The 22082-nt window shown below is 42.1% G+C and overlaps 1 protein-coding gene across 1 annotated transcript in view; it reads right to left on the bottom strand.

The window, feature by feature from the left end:
• Positions 1–22082, bottom strand: part of ZYG11B (zyg-11 family member B, cell cycle regulator) — a 98227-nt gene that overhangs the window by 59442 nt on the left and 16703 nt on the right. Inside the window, exon 2 of the mRNA XM_012434800.3 lies at positions 12086–12251. Within this exon, the coding sequence (XP_012290223.1) occupies positions 12086–12251 (166 nt within the window). The remainder of the gene's footprint in view (positions 1–12085; positions 12252–22082) is intronic.

Genomic DNA, 22082 nt, shown 5'->3' with positions numbered 1-22082 from the left:
CAATTCTTCTGCCTCAGCCTCCCAAGTAACTGGGTCTACAGGTGCATGCGACCACACCTGGCTAATTTTTGTATTTTTAGTAGAGATGGGGTTTCACCATATTGGCCAGCCTGGTCTTGAACTCCTGACTTCGTGATCTGCATGCCTCAGCCTCCCAAAGAGCTAGGATTACAGGCGTGAGCCACCACACCCAGCCAAAATTACATTCCTATTCAACACTGTTGTTTTAAGAACAGCCTTTCAAATTACCTGAACTCTATTTCAGGGGAGTAAATTTCATGGCGGGATCCACTCAGCAAACAGTTATTAAACAATTACTATATGTCAAGTACTCTAAATGCTGTAGATATGAAGAAAAATATGTCCCTATAATGAAAGGATTCATAATTCCAGGGAGTAAAAGAGACACAGTCATAACAAAATGAGATATGTGGTATACCAATGTCAAGTACAAAATACCACAAAAAACAAAGAAAAGGAAGTAAACCATCATGACTGGAGATCTGGAAAAGATTTGATAGAAGAGGTGTTCTTTGAGTAAAGCCTTTGAAGATGCTGGAAGAATTCAAAGATGAAGGTTAGGAGGGGCTCAGTGGCTGATGCCTGTAATCCCAGCACTTTGGGAGGCTGAGGTGGACGATCACCGGAGGCCAGGAGTTCAAGACCAGCCTGGCCAACATGGCAAAACCCCATTCTATTAAAAATACAAAAATTAGCCAGGTGTGGTGGTGCATGCCTGTAATATCAGCTACTCGGGAGGCTGAGGCAGAGAATCACTTGATCTTGGGGGGTGGAGGCTGCAGTGAGCCAAGACCGCACCACTGCATTCCAGCCTGGGTGACAGAGCAAGACTCTCATCTCAAAAAAAAAAAAAAAAAAAAAAAGAGAGAGAGAAAGAAGGTTAGGTATATTAAAGGAAGAATATACAACATAAGCAAAGTCTTAAAGATGTGAAAACATATCACAGTGTTATGAAATGGCAAGTTCTATATTGCTTGAACACAAGAAACAGAACTGTACAATGTGGTGCATTTCTGGGGATATAAACATGTAAATGAAAGAGAAGAAATGAGGCTGAGAAGGTGAGCTGGGACTAAATCACTCTGAGAGGTAAAGAGATGAAAGCACATCAGCTAGGGACCATGGGACCCATGGAACGATGCAGTAAAGTTCCTGGTTTTTTTCTGGTCATATATCCCAGATCTAAAAGTTGAAGGAGCCAGCAGCCCCAAAACACCAATGGGCAAAGACAAAAAACCTCCCCCAAAATCGCTCACTCTAGCCCAAGCACCAAGAAAGGAGCAACTAATAAGACAGGAAACAGCTAGTAGACAGTAACTGCTCTACTTCAACCAAACACGACAGAAAAAACTGTGGCTCCACCCATGCCAGCAAATTCCAATGGGGGTCTAGATTTCTACCCTTGCCAAGCTGTAATTACTTCCCCCAATCTGCCCACAAGGGAGGTGTTAGAGAAGTCTGAGTAGAGAGCAAGGACTTTCATTCCTGCTGGGTGGTGAGAACTATCCCCTACCACGACGTCAGTGGATACCATCTGGAGAGCCTGAACTTTAATACTCATCTAGCAGTGATGAAGTTCTCCACCTGCTTCCCTGCTGGGGTGCTGTCATAGAAGTTTAGTGGAAAGTCAGCACTTTACAACTGCCCAACCTCCTCCCAACATGGTGTCAGTAGAGGCCAACTGGGAAGCATAAATGACATACCCATACCCCTCTCAGCTAGGGAAGTATCAATAAAGTCCTAGTGGGGAGTCAGAATTCCAACCTCTGCATAGCCCTGCACCTTGGGTGTTAAGAGAAGCCAAGTGGGGAACCAGAAAGAACATTAACCCCAATCTGGCAGTAACAAGGCAGTGCTCCTACCTTCCACTGGTGGCGTGACATCAGAGACTCAAACTAACACAGAAAAATCTCATATCACCTAAAATGTCCTGGTTTCAATAAAAAATTACTACAAATCATACTAAGAACCAGTATGACTTCAAACCGAAAAAGAGATAATCAATATATGCCAACAGTAAGGTAACAAAAATGTTAAAATTATTCGACAAATTTTTTTTTTTTTTTTTTTAAGACGGAGTTTCGCTCTTGTTACCCAGGCTGGAGTGTAATGGCGCGATCTCAGCTCACTGCAACCTCCGCCTCCTGGGTTCAGGCAATTCTCCTGCCTCAGCTGCCTGAGTAGCTGGGATTACAGGCATGCGCCACTGTGCCCAGCTAATTTTTTGTATTTTTAGTAGAGACGGAGTTTCACCATGTTGACCAGGATGGTGTCGATCTCTTGACCTCGTGATCCACCCTCCTCGGCCTCCCAAAGTGCTGGGATTACAGGCGTGAGGCACCGCGCCCGGCCCTTCGACAAAGATTTTAAAGAAGCCATCAAAAAAATGCAATTAAATTTTCAAAAGTAAACAATTACAAACACGTTTGAAAAAAATGAATATAGAAAGTCTCGGCAAGGCAAGAGAAGATATAAAGAATAACCAAATAGAAATTTTAGAAGTGAAAGATACAGTAATGCTTGGGGTCAACAGTAAAATGGAGAGAACAAAGAAAAAAGATCAGTGAACTAGAAAACAAAAGAAATTGCCTAAATAACAAGAACAGAATGGGAAAAAAACAAAAATGAAAAGCTATATTTGTGTCACTGGAATATCTGAAGGACAGGAGAAAGTGGGGTGAAAAACTACTTAAAGAAATAATAAGCCAGGCACCTGCGTCATGCTGTCATGCTTATTAATCCCAGTGCTTTGAGAGGATGCGACGAGAGGATAACCTGAGGCCAGGAGTTTGAGACCAGCCTGGGAAACACTGCAAGACTCCATCCCGACAAAAAAAAAATTTTTTATTAGTGGGGCATAGTGATTTATACCTGTAGTCCTAGCTACTCAGGAGGCTGAGGTGGGAGGCTTGCTTGAGCTCAGGAGTTTGAGATTATAGTGTGCTATGATTGCACTCCAGCTTGGGTGACAGAGTAAGATCCTGACTCGGGGGGAAAAAATCTGGGTATGGTGGTTCATTCCTGTAATTCCAACACTTTGGGAGGCTGAGGTGGGAGGATTGCTTTGAGCCCAGGGGCTCAAGACCAGCCTGCACAACATAGCAAGACAAATTTTTAAAAATTAGTCAGAGCTGGGCATGGTGGCTCACACCTATAATTCCAGCACTCTGGGAGGCCAAGGCAGGTGGATCACCCGAGGTCAGGAGTTCAAGACCAGCCTGACCAACATGGTGAAACCCCATCTCTACTAAAAATACAAAAATTAGCCGGGCATGGTGGCAGGTGCCTGTAATGCCAACTACTCAGGAGACTGAGAGGCAGGAGAATTGCTTTAACCCAGGAGGTAGAGGTTGCAGTGAGCTGAGATCGCACCATTGCACTCCAGCCTGGGCTAACAGAGCAAGACTCCATCTCAAAAAAACAAACAAAAACAAAAATTAGTCAGATGTTGGTGGCATGTGCCTGTGGTCTCAGCTACTCAGGAGGCTGAGGTGGGAGGATTGCTTGAGTCCAGGAGTTCAAGGCTGCAATGAGCTATGATCATGCCATGGCACCCCAGCCTGAGAAACAGAATGAGACCTTGTCTCAAAAAATAATTCTTTTAATTAAAAAAAAAAAAAAGATAGGCTGGGTGTGGTGGCTCATGCCTGTAATCCTAGCACTTTGGGAGGCCAAGGCAGGAGGACTGCTTGAGGCTAGGGGTTCAAGACCAACCTGGTCAATATAGTGAGACTCCATCTCTATTAAAAAAAAAAAAGATCACTCAGAAAAATTGGAAGCTGTGTTTACATGGAGTTAAGAGAATTTTATCTGATGGCTTCAATTTTCTTTAAGATAAATGGTAGAAACTCTGGGAAGGGCAAAGAACATCTGAAACTACTGTTAGGAACACTAAATAGTTAACTGGGGAAATACTCCAGAATTCCTGGGCAGTGCCAAGGGGCCCACCTTTATATTAATGACTTGCCTGCTTGTCATTCAGGTCTCAGTCTAGTATCACCACCTTACAGAAGCTTTCTCTGACCATCCAAGTTAAAGCACCTCTCTTCTCTTCTTAAGAGAACAGTGTTCTTTCTCCCTCAGAGAACCTGGCACAAGCTGTAATTCTATATATGTTTACTTTCTAATTGCGTCTCCCACTGGACTATGTGCTCCATGAAAGCAAGATTCATGTTGTGTTCATTGTCTTATTTAATCTTCACAATAATCCCTATGAGGGAATTATAATTATCAACATTTTACAGATGAGGAATCTTAGACTTGCAGGGTAACTTGTCCAGGGTCAAATAGCAAATAATGTTGGAACCAGGACTCAGACCCAGGACCAGTTTCTAGATCTTATGCTCTTTTCTTATTTAAAAAAAAATCTTGGCTGGGTGTATTGCCTCACGTCTACAATCCCAGCACTTTGGGAGGCCTAGGTGGGTGGATCATCTGAGGTCTGGAGTTTGAGACCAGGCTGGCCAACATAGCGAAAACCCATCTCTACTAAAAATATTTTAAAAATTAGCCGGGCATGGTGGCGCATGCCTGTAAAATCCCAGCTACTCAGGAGGCTAAGGCAGGAGAATCACCTGAACCTAGGAGGTGGAAGTTGCAGCTGAGATAGTGCCACTGTACTCCAGCCTGGATGACAGAGCAATACTCCATCTCAAAAAAAAAAAAAGAATCAATATGCTCTAACTGACAACTCAAGGGCTTCTTTCAAGGAGTAAAATACAGATGCATAAATACAAGGATCGTGCCCCAAGCATTTTTTATTTCTTCTTGATTTAGGAGAGACAGCTGAAGTGACCAAAAATGTGATCTACAAATAAATGGGGTGCTAGTCTAGCACTATAAGCTTTCAATCACCCAGAAAGTTTATTTGGCTAGTCAAGGAAGCAATTCATAATGTTTCAAATTTTCAGTTTTATCCCGAACCAGAAAGCTGAACATGTCAGGATCTATAAACTTATATTAGATTGACAGTATAACACAGAAACATTATCATTAGATGGTAAAATTCTCACTCTGATTTCTAGCTCTTATGCCCACATTTCCTGGAAAATTTTTAGTATGCAGACACAGATACAATGAGAAAAGATTATGACAGGAGAATCACCTGACAGGAGACCTCAATAAGTAAAACTCTAGCATCAGATTTATTTTAATTAAGACTGTCACTGGCTGAGTGCGGTGGTTCACAACTGTAATCCCAGTACTTTGGGTGGCTGAGGCAGGAGGATTGCTCGAGCCCAGCAGTTCGAGACCAGCCTGGGCAACACATTGAGACTATCTCTACAAAAAAATTTAAAAGTAGCCAAGATCATACCACAGCACTCCATCCTGGGTAACAAATCGAGACCCTGTCTCCTTTTTTTTTCCCCCTCCCTCCTGACCCTGTCTCTTAAAATAATAAATAAACAAATAAAAGATTGCTTTTATACCTACTACTTAAAGCCATCTACAGATTGAATGCAATTCCTATCAAAATACCAATGACATTCTTCACAGAAATAGAAAAAAAATCTTAAAATTTGTATGGGGGGCCAGGCGCGGTGGCTCACACCTGTAATCCCAGCACTTTGGGAGGCCGAGGCGGGTGGATCACGAGGTCAAGAGATCGAGACCATCCTGGTCAACACGGTGAAACCCTGTCTCCACTAAAAATACAAAAAATTAGCTGGGCATGGTGGCGCGTGCCTGTAATCCCAGCTACTCAGGCGGCTGAGGCAGGAGAATTGCCTGAACCCAGGAGGCAGAGGTTGCAGTGAGCCGAGATTGCGCCATTGCACTCCAGCCTGGGTAACAAGAGCGAAACTCCGTCTTAAAAAAAAAAAAAAAAAAAATTTGTATGGAATCAGAAAAGACCCTGAATAGCCCAAGCAATCCTGTGCAAAAGGAACAAACCTGGCGGCATCACACTACCAGACTTCAAAATACACTATAAAGCTATAGTAACCAAATCAGCATAGTATCAACATAAAAATAAACACATAAGATTAAACAGAATTACAGAAAAATAAAACCCAAAAATTAATTCAACTATCTACAATCAACTGATTTTTCACAAAGGCATCACTGACATTCACTGGGAAAAGAACAGTCTGTTCAATAAATGGTGCCGGGAAGGCTGGATATCCACAGGCAAAAGAATGAAACTAGACCCCCCCACATCGTTCACCTTTACAAAAACCAACTCAAAATGAATCAAAGACCTAAATGTAAGACCCAAAACTATAAAACCACTAGAAGAAAATATAGTGGAGGGCTGGGCAGATGGCTCATGCCTATAATCCCAGCACTTTGGGAGGCCGAGGTTGGTGGATCACCTGAGGTGAAGAGTTCAAGACCAGTCTGGCCAACAGGATGAAACCCCATCTCTACTAAAAATACAAAAACTTGTTGGATGTGGTGGCAGGCGCCTGTAGTCCCAGCTACTCGGGAGGCTGGGCCAGGAGGATCACCTGAACCCAGGAGACAAGAGATTGCAGTGAGCCAAGACTGCACCACTGTACTCTACCCTGGGTGACAAGAGCAAAACTCAGTTTCAAAAAAACAAACAAGGGCCAGGGATGGTGGCTCACACCTGTAATCCTAGCACTTTGGGAGGCCAAGGCAGGTGGATCACCTGAGGTCAGGAGTTCGAGACCAGCCTTACCAATAGGGAGAAATCCTGTCTCTACTATAAATACAAAATTAGCCAGGCATAGTGGTACATGCCTGTAATCCCAGTTACATGGGAGGCTGAGGCAGAAGAATCACTTGAACCTGGGAGGCGGAGGTTGCAGTGAGCCAAGATCGCACCATTGCACTCCAACCTGGGCAACAAGAGCAAAACTCTATCTCAAAAACAAAACAAAACAAAAACAAAAACAAAAACAACAAAAGAAAATGTAGTAAACATATACAATAGAATACTATACAGTCATCAAAAAGAAATAAAATCCTGTCATTCATAGCAACATGGATGGAACTGGAGGACCTTATGTTAAATGAAACAACCCAGGAAAAGAAAGTTAAACACTGCATGTTCTCACTCATATGTGAAAGCTAAAAAAAGCGATCTCATAGAAGAAAAAGTAGAACAGAGGTTAGTAGAGGCTGGGGACTTGTAGAGGGAAGGGGAGGATAGGCAGATATTTATTACAGAATACATAATTACAGCTAGACAGGAGGAAACAGTTCTGGTGTTTTACACACTGTAGGATGAGTACAGTTAACAATAATTCATAGTTTCCAATAGCCAGAAGGATAGTGAATATTCCCAATACAAAGAAATGTTTGAGATGATGAATATGTTAATTACCCCAATCTGATCACTATGTATTATATGTATTGAAGCATCATTACATACCCCATAAATATGTACATGATCTCAGCCCACTGCATCCTCTACCTCCCAGGTTCAAGCAATCCTCCTGCCTCAGCCTCCCTAGTAGCTGGGATTACAGGCATGCACCATCATGCCCGGCTAATTTTTGCATTTTTAGTAAAGACGAGGTTTTGTCATATTGGCCAGGCCGGTCTCAAATTCCTAACCTCAGGTGATCCACCCGCCTTGACCTCCCAAATCGCTAGGATTACAGGCGTGAGCCACTACACTCAGTCTACGATTATTATATGTCAATTAAAAAACAGGCCAGGGCCAGGCACAGTAGTTCACGCATGTAATTCCAACATTTTGGGAAGCCAAGGCAGGAGGATCATTTGAGGTCAGGAGTTTGAGACCAGCCTGGACAACATGGTGAAACCCTGTCTCTACTAAAAATACAAAAATTAGCTGGGTGTGGTGTTGGGCACCTGTAGTCCCAGATATTCGGGAGGCTGAGCCAGGAGAATGACTTGAACCCAGGAGGCAGAGATTGCAGTGAACTAAGACTATACCACTGCACTCCAGACTGAGCAACAGAGTGAGATTCCATCTCAAAAAAAAAAAAAAAAGGCGGGGCATGTTGGTTCACACCTGTAATCTCAGCACTTTGGAAGCCCAAGGCAAGAAGCTACCTTGAGGGCAGGAGTTCGAGACCAGCCTGGGCAACATGGCAAGACCCTGTCTCTACAAAAAATAAAAATAAATGAAGAAAAAGAAAATTTTTTAACACACACAAAGAAGACTGCTACCAATATCATTAATTCTTTGAATTGAGTAAATAAGTAAAACATTTTAAATGTATATGTTAAGTATTTTCTAGAATCAATATGTTATTTAAAAAAGTATAATATTGCCAGGCGCATGGCTCACGCCTGTAATCCCAACACTTTGGGAGGCCCACGCAGGTGGATCACCTGAGGTTGGGAGTTTGAGACCAGCCTGACCAACATGAAGAAACCCCATCTCTACGAAAAATACAAAAAATGAGTCAGGCGTGGTGACACATGCCGGTAATCTCAGCTACTCAGGAGGCTGAGACAGGAGAATTTCTTGAACCCAGGAGGCAGAGGTTGCAGTGAGCTGAGATGGTGCCATTGCACTCCAGCCTAGGCAATAAGAGTGAAACTCCATCTCAAAGAAAAAAAAAAGTGACAAAGTATGATATTAACAATTTTCAAAGTATTCACAAGGCCGGGCACAGTGGATCACGCCTGTAATTCCAGCACTTTAGAAGGCCAAGGCGGGTAGATCACTTGAGGTCAGGAGTTCAGGACCAGTGTGGCCAACATGGTGAAACTCCATCTCTACTAAAAAAATACAAAAATTGGCTGGGCACGGTGGCTCATGCCTGTAATCCCAGCACTTTGGGAGGCCAAGGCAGGCAGATTGCTGGAGCTCAGGAGTTCACAACTAGCCTGGGCAACACAGTGAAACCCCATCTCTACTAAAATACAAAACACTAGCCGGGCATGACAGCATGCACCTAGTCCTAGCTACTCCAGAAGCTAAGGCAGGAGAATTGCTTAAACCCAGGAGGCAGAAGTTGCAGTGAGCCGAGATCGCACCACTGCACTCCAGCATGGGCAACAGAGCGAAACTCAGTCTCAAAAAAAAAAAATTAGCCAGGTGTGGTGGCACATGCCTGTAACCCCAGCTACTCCAAAGACTGAGGCAAGAGAACTGCTTGAACCTGGAAGGCAGAGGTTGCAGTAAGCCGAGATGGCACCACTGCACTCCAGCCGGGGTGACAGAACGAGACTCTGTCTTAAGAAAAAAATAATAATAGTAATAAATGAAAAATAAAAGTGTCAAATAACTTTTTTCTCAGTATAAATATTTTCAAACACACAGAAAAATGTATATAGCAACTTTTACAAATTCAGACAAGAACTGGCAACGTGTTCTTTTGTATTTTCTCAGTAGTATCAATCTTGTTTGACAATGGATATAATTTTATAAAGAGATTAAATAATTCAGAACCCTTCTTGATGAATAAGACAGGTAATCACACTGGGGTAACACAATTAGGGGCAACAAGTTATGTTTCTGATCCTCAGTTTCCTCATCTGAAGGCAGTCTGAAAAGAGGTAGAAAATACATTTCAAGCATGTAGCCTCTCCAAGACATTACTCTAAGGACAAATATTTAGTTAGACTTGCTTTTTAAAACCCAGTCCTATTATCTTATCCATATAAAGCATTTGCTACAGTGTATGACATATAATAATAAGCATTCAATAAATGTTAGTTACTATTATTAGCTATCAGTAGTTACATTTCAAAAGGGTAACTGAATCTGGCAAAGTTAAAGCCTTAGCATTTCTTCTTTTGATTTACAAGACTTGTTTTCTTTTTTTTAATCTAATATACTGAACACTGACAGGGTGTGGTGGCTCATACCTGTAATCCCAGCGCTCTGGGAGGCTGAGCTGGGAAGATCACCTGAGGTCAAGAGTTCGAGACCAGCCTGGCCAACGTGGTGAAAACCCGTCTCCATTAAAAATACAAAAATTAGCCAGGCATGGTCGTGGGCACCTGTAGTCCCAGGTACTTGGGAGGCTGAGGCAGGAGAATCACTTGAACCCAGGAGGCAGAGGTTGCAGTGACCCGAGAGTGTGCCACTACACTCCAGCCTGGGAAAATGAGCAAGACTCCATCTCAAAACAAATACATAAATAATAATATACTGAGGATAATCGTTAAATTGAGATTAGAAAGAAATGCTAGCACTGGCATAATCTCTTAAATTGTTGTGTAGCTTTCTAAGGGACTTTTAACTTTAACATATATAATACTTAATGAAATTTACTCTGGTTCCTGTGACAGGTTGGAAAAATTCAAAGAGACTGCAGGCATGAGGAACTTTGTGAGAACCAAGTAACGTAGAGGTCTTCTTCTTTCCTAAATTATTCCAAAATGCCTCAGTTACAGCCTCATTTCATCCTACTCTTCCTTGGAACACAATATTTGCATTTATACTTGATAATTTTATATATATAAAGTCCCAGCAAAGCATAAACCATATCTGGCATCCAGGAGCAGGGATATCTCTAATATAGGTGTAGGAAGGCTGTGTGGCACGTGGGATGAGCATATGTTTCATATTGGACAGATTTGCACATGAATTAGTACTCCACTCTTTATTTACAGTATGACCCTCAGCAAGTTACTTCTCTGAACCTCAGTTTATCTGAATATAAATAGGAATGATAATAGCTACCTTATAGAGTTTTTGAGAAAATCCCACAAAAATCTATGTAAAATAGCTGGTACATAGGCATTCAATAAATGATAGCTATTATTATTGCCAAATTTTCATTCTATTCTATGGCTGTGAACAAATCATATTCCATACTTACGAGTTTACAAACTGTAAAGATATAAAGGTATATCTCTTTCAAATTAAAACTTGAAGTAACAAATATACTCCATGCATAAGCAAAACTACACAGATAAGACCTTCCCAGCTGATTTTCAGAATTGGTTTTTGTCTTTCTTTTTTTTTTTTTTGAGATGGAGTCTCACTCTATTCCCCAGGCTGGAGTGCAGTGGCGCGATCTCAGCTCACTACAACCTCTGCTGCCTGGGTTCAAGCAATTCTCCTGCCTCAGCCTCCCAAGTAGCTGAGATTACAGGTGCCTGCTACTGTGCCTGGCTAATTTTTTTGTATTTTTAGTAGAGATGGGGTTTCACTATCTTGGCCAGGCTGGTCTTGAACTTCTGACCTCATGATCCACCCGCCTTGGCCTCCCAAAGTGCTGGGATTACAGGCATAAGCCACTGTGCCCAGCCTCTGAATTGGTTTTTGAAAACAGAAGTACTAAATTGGCTGTGATTTCCCATTACAAAGGTCAAAAGCAGAAATTAGTTTTTCCATAATAATAATGATCCTCCCACTGTCAAATGAAGATGTAAGGTATTTTATACTGGCAAACCTCTAAATGGATATAAGTTACAGGAGTTATTTCTGACATAAGAATGACTTCTCAGCTGAACATGGTGGCTCATGCCTATATCCCAGTGCTTTGGGAGGCCAAGGTTGGAAGATTGCATGAGGCCGGGAGTTTAAGGCCAGCCTGGGCAACAGAGCAAGACCTTACCTCTACAAAAATAAAAATAAAAATATTAGCCAAGCTGTAGTCCCAACTACTCAGGAGGCTGAATCAGGAGGATCACAGGAGCCCAGGAGTTTTGTGCCACTGCACTCCAGCCTGGGCAACAGAACAATACCTTGTTTCTTAAAAAACAAACAAACAAAAAAAAGACTTCTCAGAGTAAAAAAAAAAACATAAAAGAAAGAAAGAAAGGTTTGTCCCATTAGAAATGAAAAATGTTGAAATTAGCCAGCCGTGGTGGCACACGCCTGTGGTCCTAGCTACACAGGAGGCTGAGGCGAGAGGCTCACTTGAGCCCAGGAGGTTGAGGCTGCAGTGAGCTGTGTTCCCACCACTGCACTCCAGATAGGTAACAGAGTGAGACCCTGTCAAGAAAAAAAAAATGAAAAATGTTTATTCTAAATTACACAGTAAGAGGCAAGACAGGTAAAAATAAATGAATTCCTATTTCTGCAATCAGGCTCATTTGGCATTCTCAGTTATTTCTAAGAAAATAATTAAATGGCCACTGTAGCACTTGAAAATCCAATGCCAATTAACAGCACATAATTTTTGTTTCCTCTGCTTGTTTTTTTTTTTTTTTTTTTTTTTACCATGAAAAGCCATGGTCCGAAGCAGTCGATCAGCCACCTCCTGTGGGAATACTCCAGGTTCCTGCAGACACAATGTTCCATCTTGTCTGGCTGAACAGAACTTCTCAAGGTGAGTAGTCAAGAAATTCAAGCAGATATCAAGTAAGGAATAGGGAGATGCTTCCTCCTTGGAGCCCAGGGAAAAATATAAAAGAAACATAAAAGCCAACAAATTAGTTTCCAGAAAAGCAAAGAACAAAACATTCATTTACTCATTCCACAAGTATTTCCCTAGTGTCTCTCATATGTTAGACACTGTGTAAGGCAGTGGAATACAATCTGTGATCCATGTTCTCAAGAAACAATAGAAGAGAAACACTGAAATAAACATTTACATCCAGTCCCTTCAGTACTAAAATAGAGGACACATTGGGTATTACACAGCAGGGGGTTCTATCAGTCAGGGATGGTGAGAGTTAGACCTCAGGAACTTAGGGAGCTCGAAACCAACTAAAGCATCACAAATGTGAGTGATGCATCAGACATGAGTACGAAGCTGAGAAAACTATTTTTTAAAAATAGGGTAGGGCCAAGGTGGGAGGATCACTTGAGGCCAGGAGTTCGAGACCAGCCTGGCCAACATGGCGAAACCCCGTCTCTACTAAAAATATAAAAATTAGCTGGGCATGGTGGTGCATGCCTGTAATTCCAGCTACTCAGGAGGCTGAGGCAGGAGAATCACTTGACCCCAAGAGGCAGAGGTTGCAGTGAGTCGAGAATGCACCACTGCACTCCAGCCTGGGTGATAGAGTGACACTGTCTCAAACAAACAAACAAACAAACAAACCAGACAAGTTTATCCTAAGATTCATATAGAAACCCAACACTTAGAATAGCCAAAACAATCTTGGAAAAGAAAAACAAAGTTGAAAGACCTTGATTACTATAGTAATCAAAACTACAGCACTAGCATAAGGACAGACACATAGATCCATGAACTAGAATTCAGAATACAGAAATAAACTCTTACATTCGTGGTCAACCGATATTGACAAGAATGCCAGGATAATTCAATGGGCTAAAGAATAGGCTTTTCAACAAATGATGCTAGGACCAATGGACATCAACATACAAAAGAATAAAGACAGAGTCCTATCTCACACCATGTAGAAAAATTACATCAAAATAGATCAAAGCCCTAAATATAAGAGCTAAGATTGTTTCTCTTAGAAGAAAACATAGGTGTAAAAAGTTCTGGCTTTAGATTAGTAAAGTTTCTTAACAAGAAACCAATGTACATACAACCAAAGAAAAAATATCTATATTAAAGTTCATTAAAATTAAAAACATTTGTGCTTCAAAGATTGCCAAAAAGAAAGTGAGAAGGGCACAGTGGCTCACACCTGTAATGCCAGAACTTTTGAGAGGCTGAGGCAGGAATATTGCTTGAGCCCAGGAGTTTGAGACCAGTCAGAGGAACATGGTGAAACTCTGTCTCTACAAAAAACACAAAAATTACCCGGGCATGATGGTGCATGCCTGTAACCCCAGCAACTTGGGAGGCTGAGGCAGGAGAATCGCTTGAACTCAGGAGACAGAGGTTGTAGTGAGCTGAAATGATGCCACTGCACTCCAGCCTGGGTGACAAGAGCGAAACTCCATCTCAAAAATAGATAAATACAAAATAAAAGTAGGCAAAGGTAGGCCTGGTGCAGTGGCTCACATCTGTAATCCCAACACTTTGGGATGCCAAGATGTGATGATCACCTGAGGTCAGAAATTTGAGACCAGCCTGATCAACATGGTGAAACCCCATCTCTACTGAAAATACAAAAATTAGCTGGGCATGGTTGCAGTTGTCTTTAGTCCCCACTAGTTGGGAGGATGAGGCAGGAGAATTGCTTGAACCCAGGAGGCAGAGGTTGCAGTGACCCAAGATGGCGCCACTGTACTCCAGCCTAGGTGATAGAGCCAGACTTGGTCTCAAAAAAAAAAAAAAAAAAAAAAGAAAGGCAAAGGGGGCTGGGCGCAGTGACTCACAGCTGTAATTCTAGCTCTTTGGGAAGCCGAGATGGGTGGATCACCTAAGTTCAGGAGTTCAAGACCAGCCTGGCCAACATGGTGAAACCCAGTCTTTAATAAATATACAAAAATTAACCGGGTGTGGTGGTGCACTCCTGCAATCCCAGATACTCAGGAGGCTGAGGCAGGAGAATCACTTGAACACAGGAGGCGGAAATTGCAGTGAGCTGAGATCACACCAATGCATTCCAGCCTGGGCGACACAGCGAGACTATTCTACCCCATCCCCCAAAAAAGTGGTCTGAATTGTTTTTACTTACAACACTACTGACACCAACTGGGTATCCTACTATTCATTTCTGACACTACCCAGAATTAGCATAGCACTACAGGTTAAGTCCACTGCCTCCACTGCAGGTGCCAGTCACAAGTCCTGGGTTTCCACCTGTACTTCTGACCAATGTACTATAAACTAGGGGATCCCAAGATCCCCCTGAGAAGGGCCTCATGTTTGATTATCTGCTAATACGACTCAGGAAGGCACTTCACTTACCATTAACTTCCAGGGAGGGGAGAGGGACTGAAAGTTGTTAATATCCAGTGGCCAATGATTCAATCAATCATGCATATGTAATGAGACCTCCATAAAATCCCCCAAAAATGGGGTTTGGAAGGCATCCAGGTTGCTGTACATATGGAAGTGATGTGGGAAGGGGTGTGCTAGAGAAGGCATTGCCCTATGTATCTCTTCCATCTGGCTGTTCATTTGTATCCTTTAAAATATCCTTTATAATAAAGTAAGTACACTTTTAGTGGGTTATGTGAGCCCTCTAGCCAATTATCAAACCCAGGGAAGGAGGTCTGGGAACCTCCAATTTGTAGCCAAGACTAACCAGGTGTTGTGGTTCACCCAGAGACCTACTACCTGGTTGGCATCTGAAGTGGGAGGCAGTCTTACGGAAGTGAGCCCCTCACCTGTGGGGTCTATGCTAACACAGGTTACTGTCAGAACTGAGGACAATTTTAGGGCATCTAACTGATGTCTGCTGAGAATACGAGAATTGCTCGGTATAGGAAAAAAAATCCACACCATCTAGTCACAGAAGTGTTCTGTGTTGAGAGTACAGTATGAGAAAACAGCTTGTTTTCTCCTACTATATGGTTTGGTATCAAAAGTATTAAGAGTAGTGTGAATATAAAGGAGTATAAAGAAGGAAAAAATGTTTTTCCGATCACATGCCTTGGTCCTTCTGGCAATCAGCCCAGAAAGAAGCTATCTAGGGGCTCCTAGACACCAGTTGACTCATTAGCATACAAAATCTCTTTTCACTCCAGAGGTTCCAAGAGTTTTGGGAGCTAACGTGCAAGAAACAGGATATAAAGACCAAATTTTTTATTTATTTTTATTTCAGGTCCTTTTGGCCAGATAAAGACCAAATTTTTTTGTGTTTTTGAGATGGAGTCTCACTCTGTCGCTCAGGCTGGAATGCAGTGGTGCAATCTCGGCTCACTGCAACCTCCATCTCCCGGCAGGTTCAAGTGATTCCCCTGCCTTAGCCTCCTGAGTAGCTGGGACGACAGGTACATGCCACCACACCTGGCTAATTTTTAGATTTTTAGTAGAGACAGGGTTTCACCATGTTGGCCAGGCTTGTCTTGGACTCCTGACCTCAAGTGATCTGCCCGCCTCAGCCTCCCAAAGTGCTGGGATTACAGGCATGAGCCAACACACTGGATATTTATCTATTTTTTACTATAGCATAGTAGAAACCATCAAATATATCCATCAAAACTGATAAATGGGCAGGGCAGGGTGGGGTGGGCATAGTGGTTCACACCTGTAATCCCAGCACTTTGGGAGGACACTTGGGCCCAGAAGTTCAAGACCAGCCTGGGCAACATGGTGAAAGCCCATCTCTACAAAAAAAAAACACAAAAATTGGCTGGGTGTGGCAGACAGTGTCTGTAGTCTTAGTTACTCGGGGGCTGAAATGGGAGGTTGCAGTGACCCATTATGGCGCCACTGCATTCTGGCCTGGGTGACAGAACAAGACTCTATTTCAAAAACAACAACAAAAAAACAGATGACTGGATAAACAAAATATAGTACAGGCCCACAATGAAATATTACTGAGAAAAATATTACTGAATGCTGACCTACTGTACAATGTAACTGAGCCTTGAAAACATGCTAAGTGGAAGAAGCCAGTGACAAAAAGACCACATACTGTATGATCCCATTTGTATCAACTGTTCAGAATAGGTAAACTACACAGACAGAAAGTAGATTTTTGGTTGTTGCATAGGTTGGGGGAGGGTGGGTTAGAAGAAAATGGAAAGTGAATGCTAATGAGCACAGGGCTTCTTTTTGGAGTGATGAAAATGTTCTAAGATTGTGACTATAGCTGCACCACTTTGCATACACTAAAAACCACTGAACTGGGTACGCTTTAATAGGTGAAATGCACGGTATGTGAATTATATCTCAATAAAGCTGCTATTAAAAATAGTTGCCAGAGCCAGGTACCGTGGCTCACGCCTGTAATCCCAGCACTTTGGGAGGCCAAGGCAGAGAGATCACCTGAGGTCAGGAGTTCGAGACCAGCCTGACCAACATGGTGAAACCCTGTCTTTACTAAAAATACAAAAATTAGCCAGGCATGGTGGCACATGCCTGTAATCCCAGCTACTCTGGAGGCTGAGGCAGGAGAATCACTTGAACGTGGGAGGGAGAAGTTGCAGTGAGCTGAGATTGCGCCACTGCACTCCAGCCTGGGCAACAGAGCAAGACTCTGTCTAAATAAACAAATAGGCCGGGCACAGTGGCTCACACCTGTAATCCTAGCACTTTGGGAGGCCGAGGCGGGTGGATCACAAGGTCAGGAATTCAAGACCAGGCTGGCCAACATGGTGAAACCCCATCTCTACTAAAAATAATACAAAAATTAGCCAGGCATGGTGGCAGGGGCCTGTAATCCCCGCTACTCAGGAGACTGAGGCAGGAGAATTACCTGAACCGAAGAGGTGGAGGTTGCAGTGAGACAAGACTGCACCACTGCTCTACAACCTGGGTGATACGTCTCAAATAAATAAATAGCTTATACAAGTGTAAACACAAGACTAGAAATAAATACATCAAAATGTTAATGGTAGTTAGAGGTTACCTTAACCAATCTCCTCATTTCAAAGATCAGGAAATAAGGCTAAAAACTACAATTCATTGCATATCAAAATGTTTCAATTCATGAGTTCATAACGACACAAAATTAAAACCAATTAGTTATCTTCAAAGCACACCAGAGAAATATCAACCCTGTATTTTGAAAATTGATAAGTCCAGGCATGGTGGCTCACGCCTGTAATCCCAGCACTTTGGGAGGCTGAGGCAGGCGGATCACCCAAGGTCAGGAGCTCCTCAAGACCAGCCTGGCCAACACGGTGAAACCCTGTCTCTACTAAAAACACAAAAATTAGCCAAGTATGGTGGCATGTGCCTATAATCCCAGGTACTCCAGGGCAAGGAAGAGGAGCTAAGGCAGGAGAATCGCTTGAGCCTGGGAGGCAGAGGTTGCAGTGAGCCAAGATCACACACTGCACTCCAGCCTGGGTGACCAAACGAGACTCCATCTTAAAAAAAAAAAAAAAAAAAAATCTGGCTTTAGAGCCTGTGTCCTCAGCTACCACAATATAGTATCTTGTCAACTTTATGTACCAATTCCAAGTATATTATCTCAGCTGATACTCAAAGCAATTCTGTGACATGAATAAGGATAGTAATCCCCATTTAAAAATGAAGAACAGGGTAGGGTGCGGTGGCTCACGTCTGTAATCCCAGGACTTTGGGAGGCTGAGGCAGGCAGATCACCTGAGGTCGGGAGTTCGAGACCAGCCTGACCAACAAGGAGAAACCCCATCTGTACGAAAAATACAAAATTAGCCAGGCATGGTGGCACACGCCTATAATCCCAGCTACTCAGGAGGCTGAGGCAGGAGAATTGCTTGAACCTTGGAGGCAGAGGTTGCGGTAAGCCGAGATCACACCATTGCATTTTAGCCTGGGCAACAAGAGTGAAACTCTACCTCAAAAAAATAAATAAAAATAAAAATGTAATTCACCTGCATGCCAAATAAATAAATAAATAAATATTTAAAAATTAAAAATAAACTTCAAAGACTCCACATCACCCAAACCAGTTTATTTATTTATTTATTTGAGACAGGGTCTCACTCTATCACCCAGGCTAGAGTGCAGGGGCACATTCACAACTCACTGCACATGACTTTCTGGGCTCAAGCAATCCCCCCACCTCAGTCTTCCAGGTAACTGGGACTACAGGTGCACACCATCACACCCAGCTGATTTTTGTATTATTTTGTAGAGACAAGACCTCACTATGTTGTCCAGGCTGGTCTTGAACTCCTGGGCTCAGGAGATCCACCTGCTTCAGTCTCCCAAAGTGCTACAGTTACAGGCATGAGCCACTGTGCCCAAACCAGTTTTCATGCTGAAAACATGTACAGGGTATCCCCAGTAAAGATGTGCCAGAGCACTAAAGCAACAGGATGAATGCAGTACATCTTCTTAGAACATAAATGTACTTAAAGATATTTGGGCTGGGCATGGTGGCTCATGCCTGTAATCCCAGCACTTTGGGTGGATCCTCTGAGGTCAGGAGTTTGAGACCAGCCTAGCCAACATGGCAAAATCCTATCTCTACTAAAAATACATAAATCCGCCGGGTGTGGTGGCACACACCTGTAATGCCAGCTACTCGGGAGGCTGAGGTAGGAGAATTGCTTGAACCCAGGAGAATGAGGTTGCAGTGAGCTGAGATTGTGCCATTGCACTCCAGTCTCAAAAAAAAAAAATGATATAGATGAGGAAATAAATTATGTAAACAGTAAATAACTTAAAATATTTTTATATTGAAGCAAATATATTATGTAATAGAGGTAAATGTTACAAGAATTTTAAGATAAAACACAAGATCACCAAGAAATTCCTGTTTGTAACACCGGTTTCAAGTAATTCCCTCTTCTATCCCCAGCAAGTTTAGTTTCTTCAGGTGTTAGAAGTAAAAGTTGGAAAAAGAGAGACCTATAGAATAAAGTGTAAACACTTTAGCAAGGTATTTGAAACGTTTTCCTAGCTGGTTCCAACTTTCCTCTCTAGCCTTTCTCACTGTTCCCTTCTGCCCTGCAAACAAGCTACCTGCCAGATACACTAAACAGAATGTTTAAGCAACCTAGCACTTACTGTTCCTTAAGTACTGTGACAGACATTTTCACACCTCTGAGCCTTTGTTAGTCCTTTTATGGCAAAAATCTCACTCATCTTTCATTTTTATTTTATTTATTTATTTGGAGGCTTGCTCTGTTGTCCAGGCTGGAGTGCAGTGGTGTGATCTCAGCTCACTGCAACCTCCACCTGCCAGTTCAAGTGATTCTCCTGCCTCATCCTCCCAAGTAGCTGGGATTACAGGTGCATGCACCACACTCGGCTAATTTTTATATTTTCAGTAGAGACAGGGTTTCACCATGTTGGCCAGGCTGGTCTCGAATTCCTGACCATAGGTGATCTGCTTGCCTCAGCCTCTCAAAGTACTGGGATTACAGGTGTGTCCGGCCTCATCTTTCAAAATTCAGTCAAAGCTCACTAGTTCTGTGATAGCTTTCCTAATTTCTAAGGCAGAATTAATTTTATTCTCAGCACCTGAAAAATTAAATTGTACCATTAACAACAGCTACTGTGTACTGAATGACAACTGTGTTGTACCAGCCACCAATCTATGCACTTCATAAATATTTTCAATCTTCAAAGCAACTTTGTTTTGAACAAAAGTAAACTGGGGATCAGAAAGATTAATTTACATATCAGAGATAAAACAGCCAGCAGATGGCAGAGCAAGAATAAAACTCACAACAGCTATCTTTTACAAGTCATTTACTATGTATCAGACGCTGGTGCAGAGCTCATTCAATTTCCACATCCTAAGCCAAGCACAATTACATTACACATTTTAAAGATGAGGAAACTAAGGCTTAGGTTAAATATCTTCCCCATATTTACATGGCCAACATATTGCTAAACCTGGACTTCACACAAGAATGAGGCCAAAGTCTATATTTTTAAGTTATTAACTGCTATACTAATATCATAATTATAATTATAGGGCATTTATATGCTAACATATGCTATGTGCTATATACTATTTATGCTAAGTGCTTTGCATATATAATTCCATTTATTTCTCATAAGAATTCTATAAATTAAATTCCATCAGTATCTCTATTCTACAGATAAGGACATTGAGGCTATTAGAGTTTAAGTAATTTGCTCAAGATTACAGAGCTGGCTGGGCACGGTGGCTCACAGTATCCCTATTCTACAGATAAGGACATTGAGGCTATTAGAGTTTAAGTAATTTGCTCAAGATTACAGAGCTGGCTGGGCATGGTGGCTCACATCTGTAATCCCAGCACTAATTTAGGAGGCCAAGGCGATCACTTGAGGTCAGGAGTTTGAGATCAGCCTGGCCAGCATGGTGAAACCCCATCTCTATTAAAAATACAAAAAAATTAGCCAGGCATGGTGGCGCATGCTATAGTCCCAGCTAGCTAGGAGGCTGAGGAGGAGAATGGCTTGAACCCAGGAGACAGAGGCTACAGTGAACCGGGATCTCACCATCTGCACTCCAGCCTGGGTGACAGAGCAAGACCCCGTCTCAAAAGAAACAAAACAAAACAAAGTTTATAGAGCTAATAAATTCAGGATTAGACCCCAGGCAATCCAACTCTAGAGTTAAATCTGTGCTTTTACCACTATATACACTGCCCTTTATATCTGATTCCGAAGCTAGTTTTCTTTTACAATTCCATGTTACACCATGGTTATTTATGACTGTATCTGTTTACTCCACTCAGCCATAAACTCTTCAAGTAGAAGGAACGTATTAACCCTTTCTTTATCCCTAGAACCACACACAGTCCCTGATTTTTACCTGTTATGAGAAAAAAAAAATGAGTTCAAATTAAGATAGTGGTAAAGGAACTTTCCCGGTGTCACATACTGTAGAAAGAAATCCAGGTCTGTTAATAATGAAGTCCTTATTTTTTCTACTACACAGTATCGTCTCTCAACAGAACAATTATTAGTCTGGCTTTGATGTAAATGCCAAGATACAACTTGGGACTAACTAGTGGCTCAGACAAGAGGTGATGATACTATGGATTAGAGTAGAGACAATGAAAATGTTAAAAATCAGGCCGGGCATGGTGGCTCACCTCTATAATCTCAACACTTTGGGAAGCCAAGGCAGGTGGATCACCTGAGGTCAGAAGTTTGAGACTAGGCTGGCCAACATGGTAAAATCCCGTCTCTACTAAAAATACAAAAAAATTTAGCCAAGCGTGGTAGCACAAGCCTGTGATTCCAGCTACTCAGGAAGCTGAAGCAGGAGAATTACTTGAACTTGGGAAGTGGAGGTTGCAGTGAGCCGAGATCATGCCACTGTACTCCAGTCTGGGCAACAGAGAGATTCTGTCTCAAAAAAAAAAAAAAAAAGAAAATGGAAAATAATCAAAAGTGAAAAATATTTTGCAGAAAGAATTAATGAAACATAGTAAGCAACCAAACAAGAAATCAGTGCTGACTTTTTCTTAATACCCGGAATCTAGTACAATGTGTGACACCCTATTAGACAGGCAAGTGTTCTTTGAAAAATCGACCAACATTCATACAATATATATCATTTACACATATCATTTACTCCTCACAACTTTCTTGTAAAACTGTTATAATAGACTCTATTTTGTATATGAGGATACTGGAACTCAGAAATAATAATGTACCCAAGTTCATATATTCAGAATGTGGCAGAAATGGACCTTGAATCAATCTTCAATGCCAAATATCATGCCCTTTGTCTTATCCATAAGGCCTCTCAGATGGAGGGAAAGGATAGAGGGAGGGGAAGTTAAGACCACACCTGCCAAA

This window comes from Aotus nancymaae, unplaced genomic scaffold (assembly GCF_030222135.1).
Source record: "Aotus nancymaae isolate 86718 unplaced genomic scaffold, 86718_ANA_hifiasm-v0.15.2.pri h1tg000007l, whole genome shotgun sequence".
NCBI classification, from domain to species: domain Eukaryota; kingdom Metazoa; phylum Chordata; class Mammalia; order Primates; family Aotidae; genus Aotus; species Aotus nancymaae.
The sequence above is the reverse complement of the archived record's forward strand: the minus strand, read 5'-3'. Positions and strand labels throughout refer to the sequence as shown.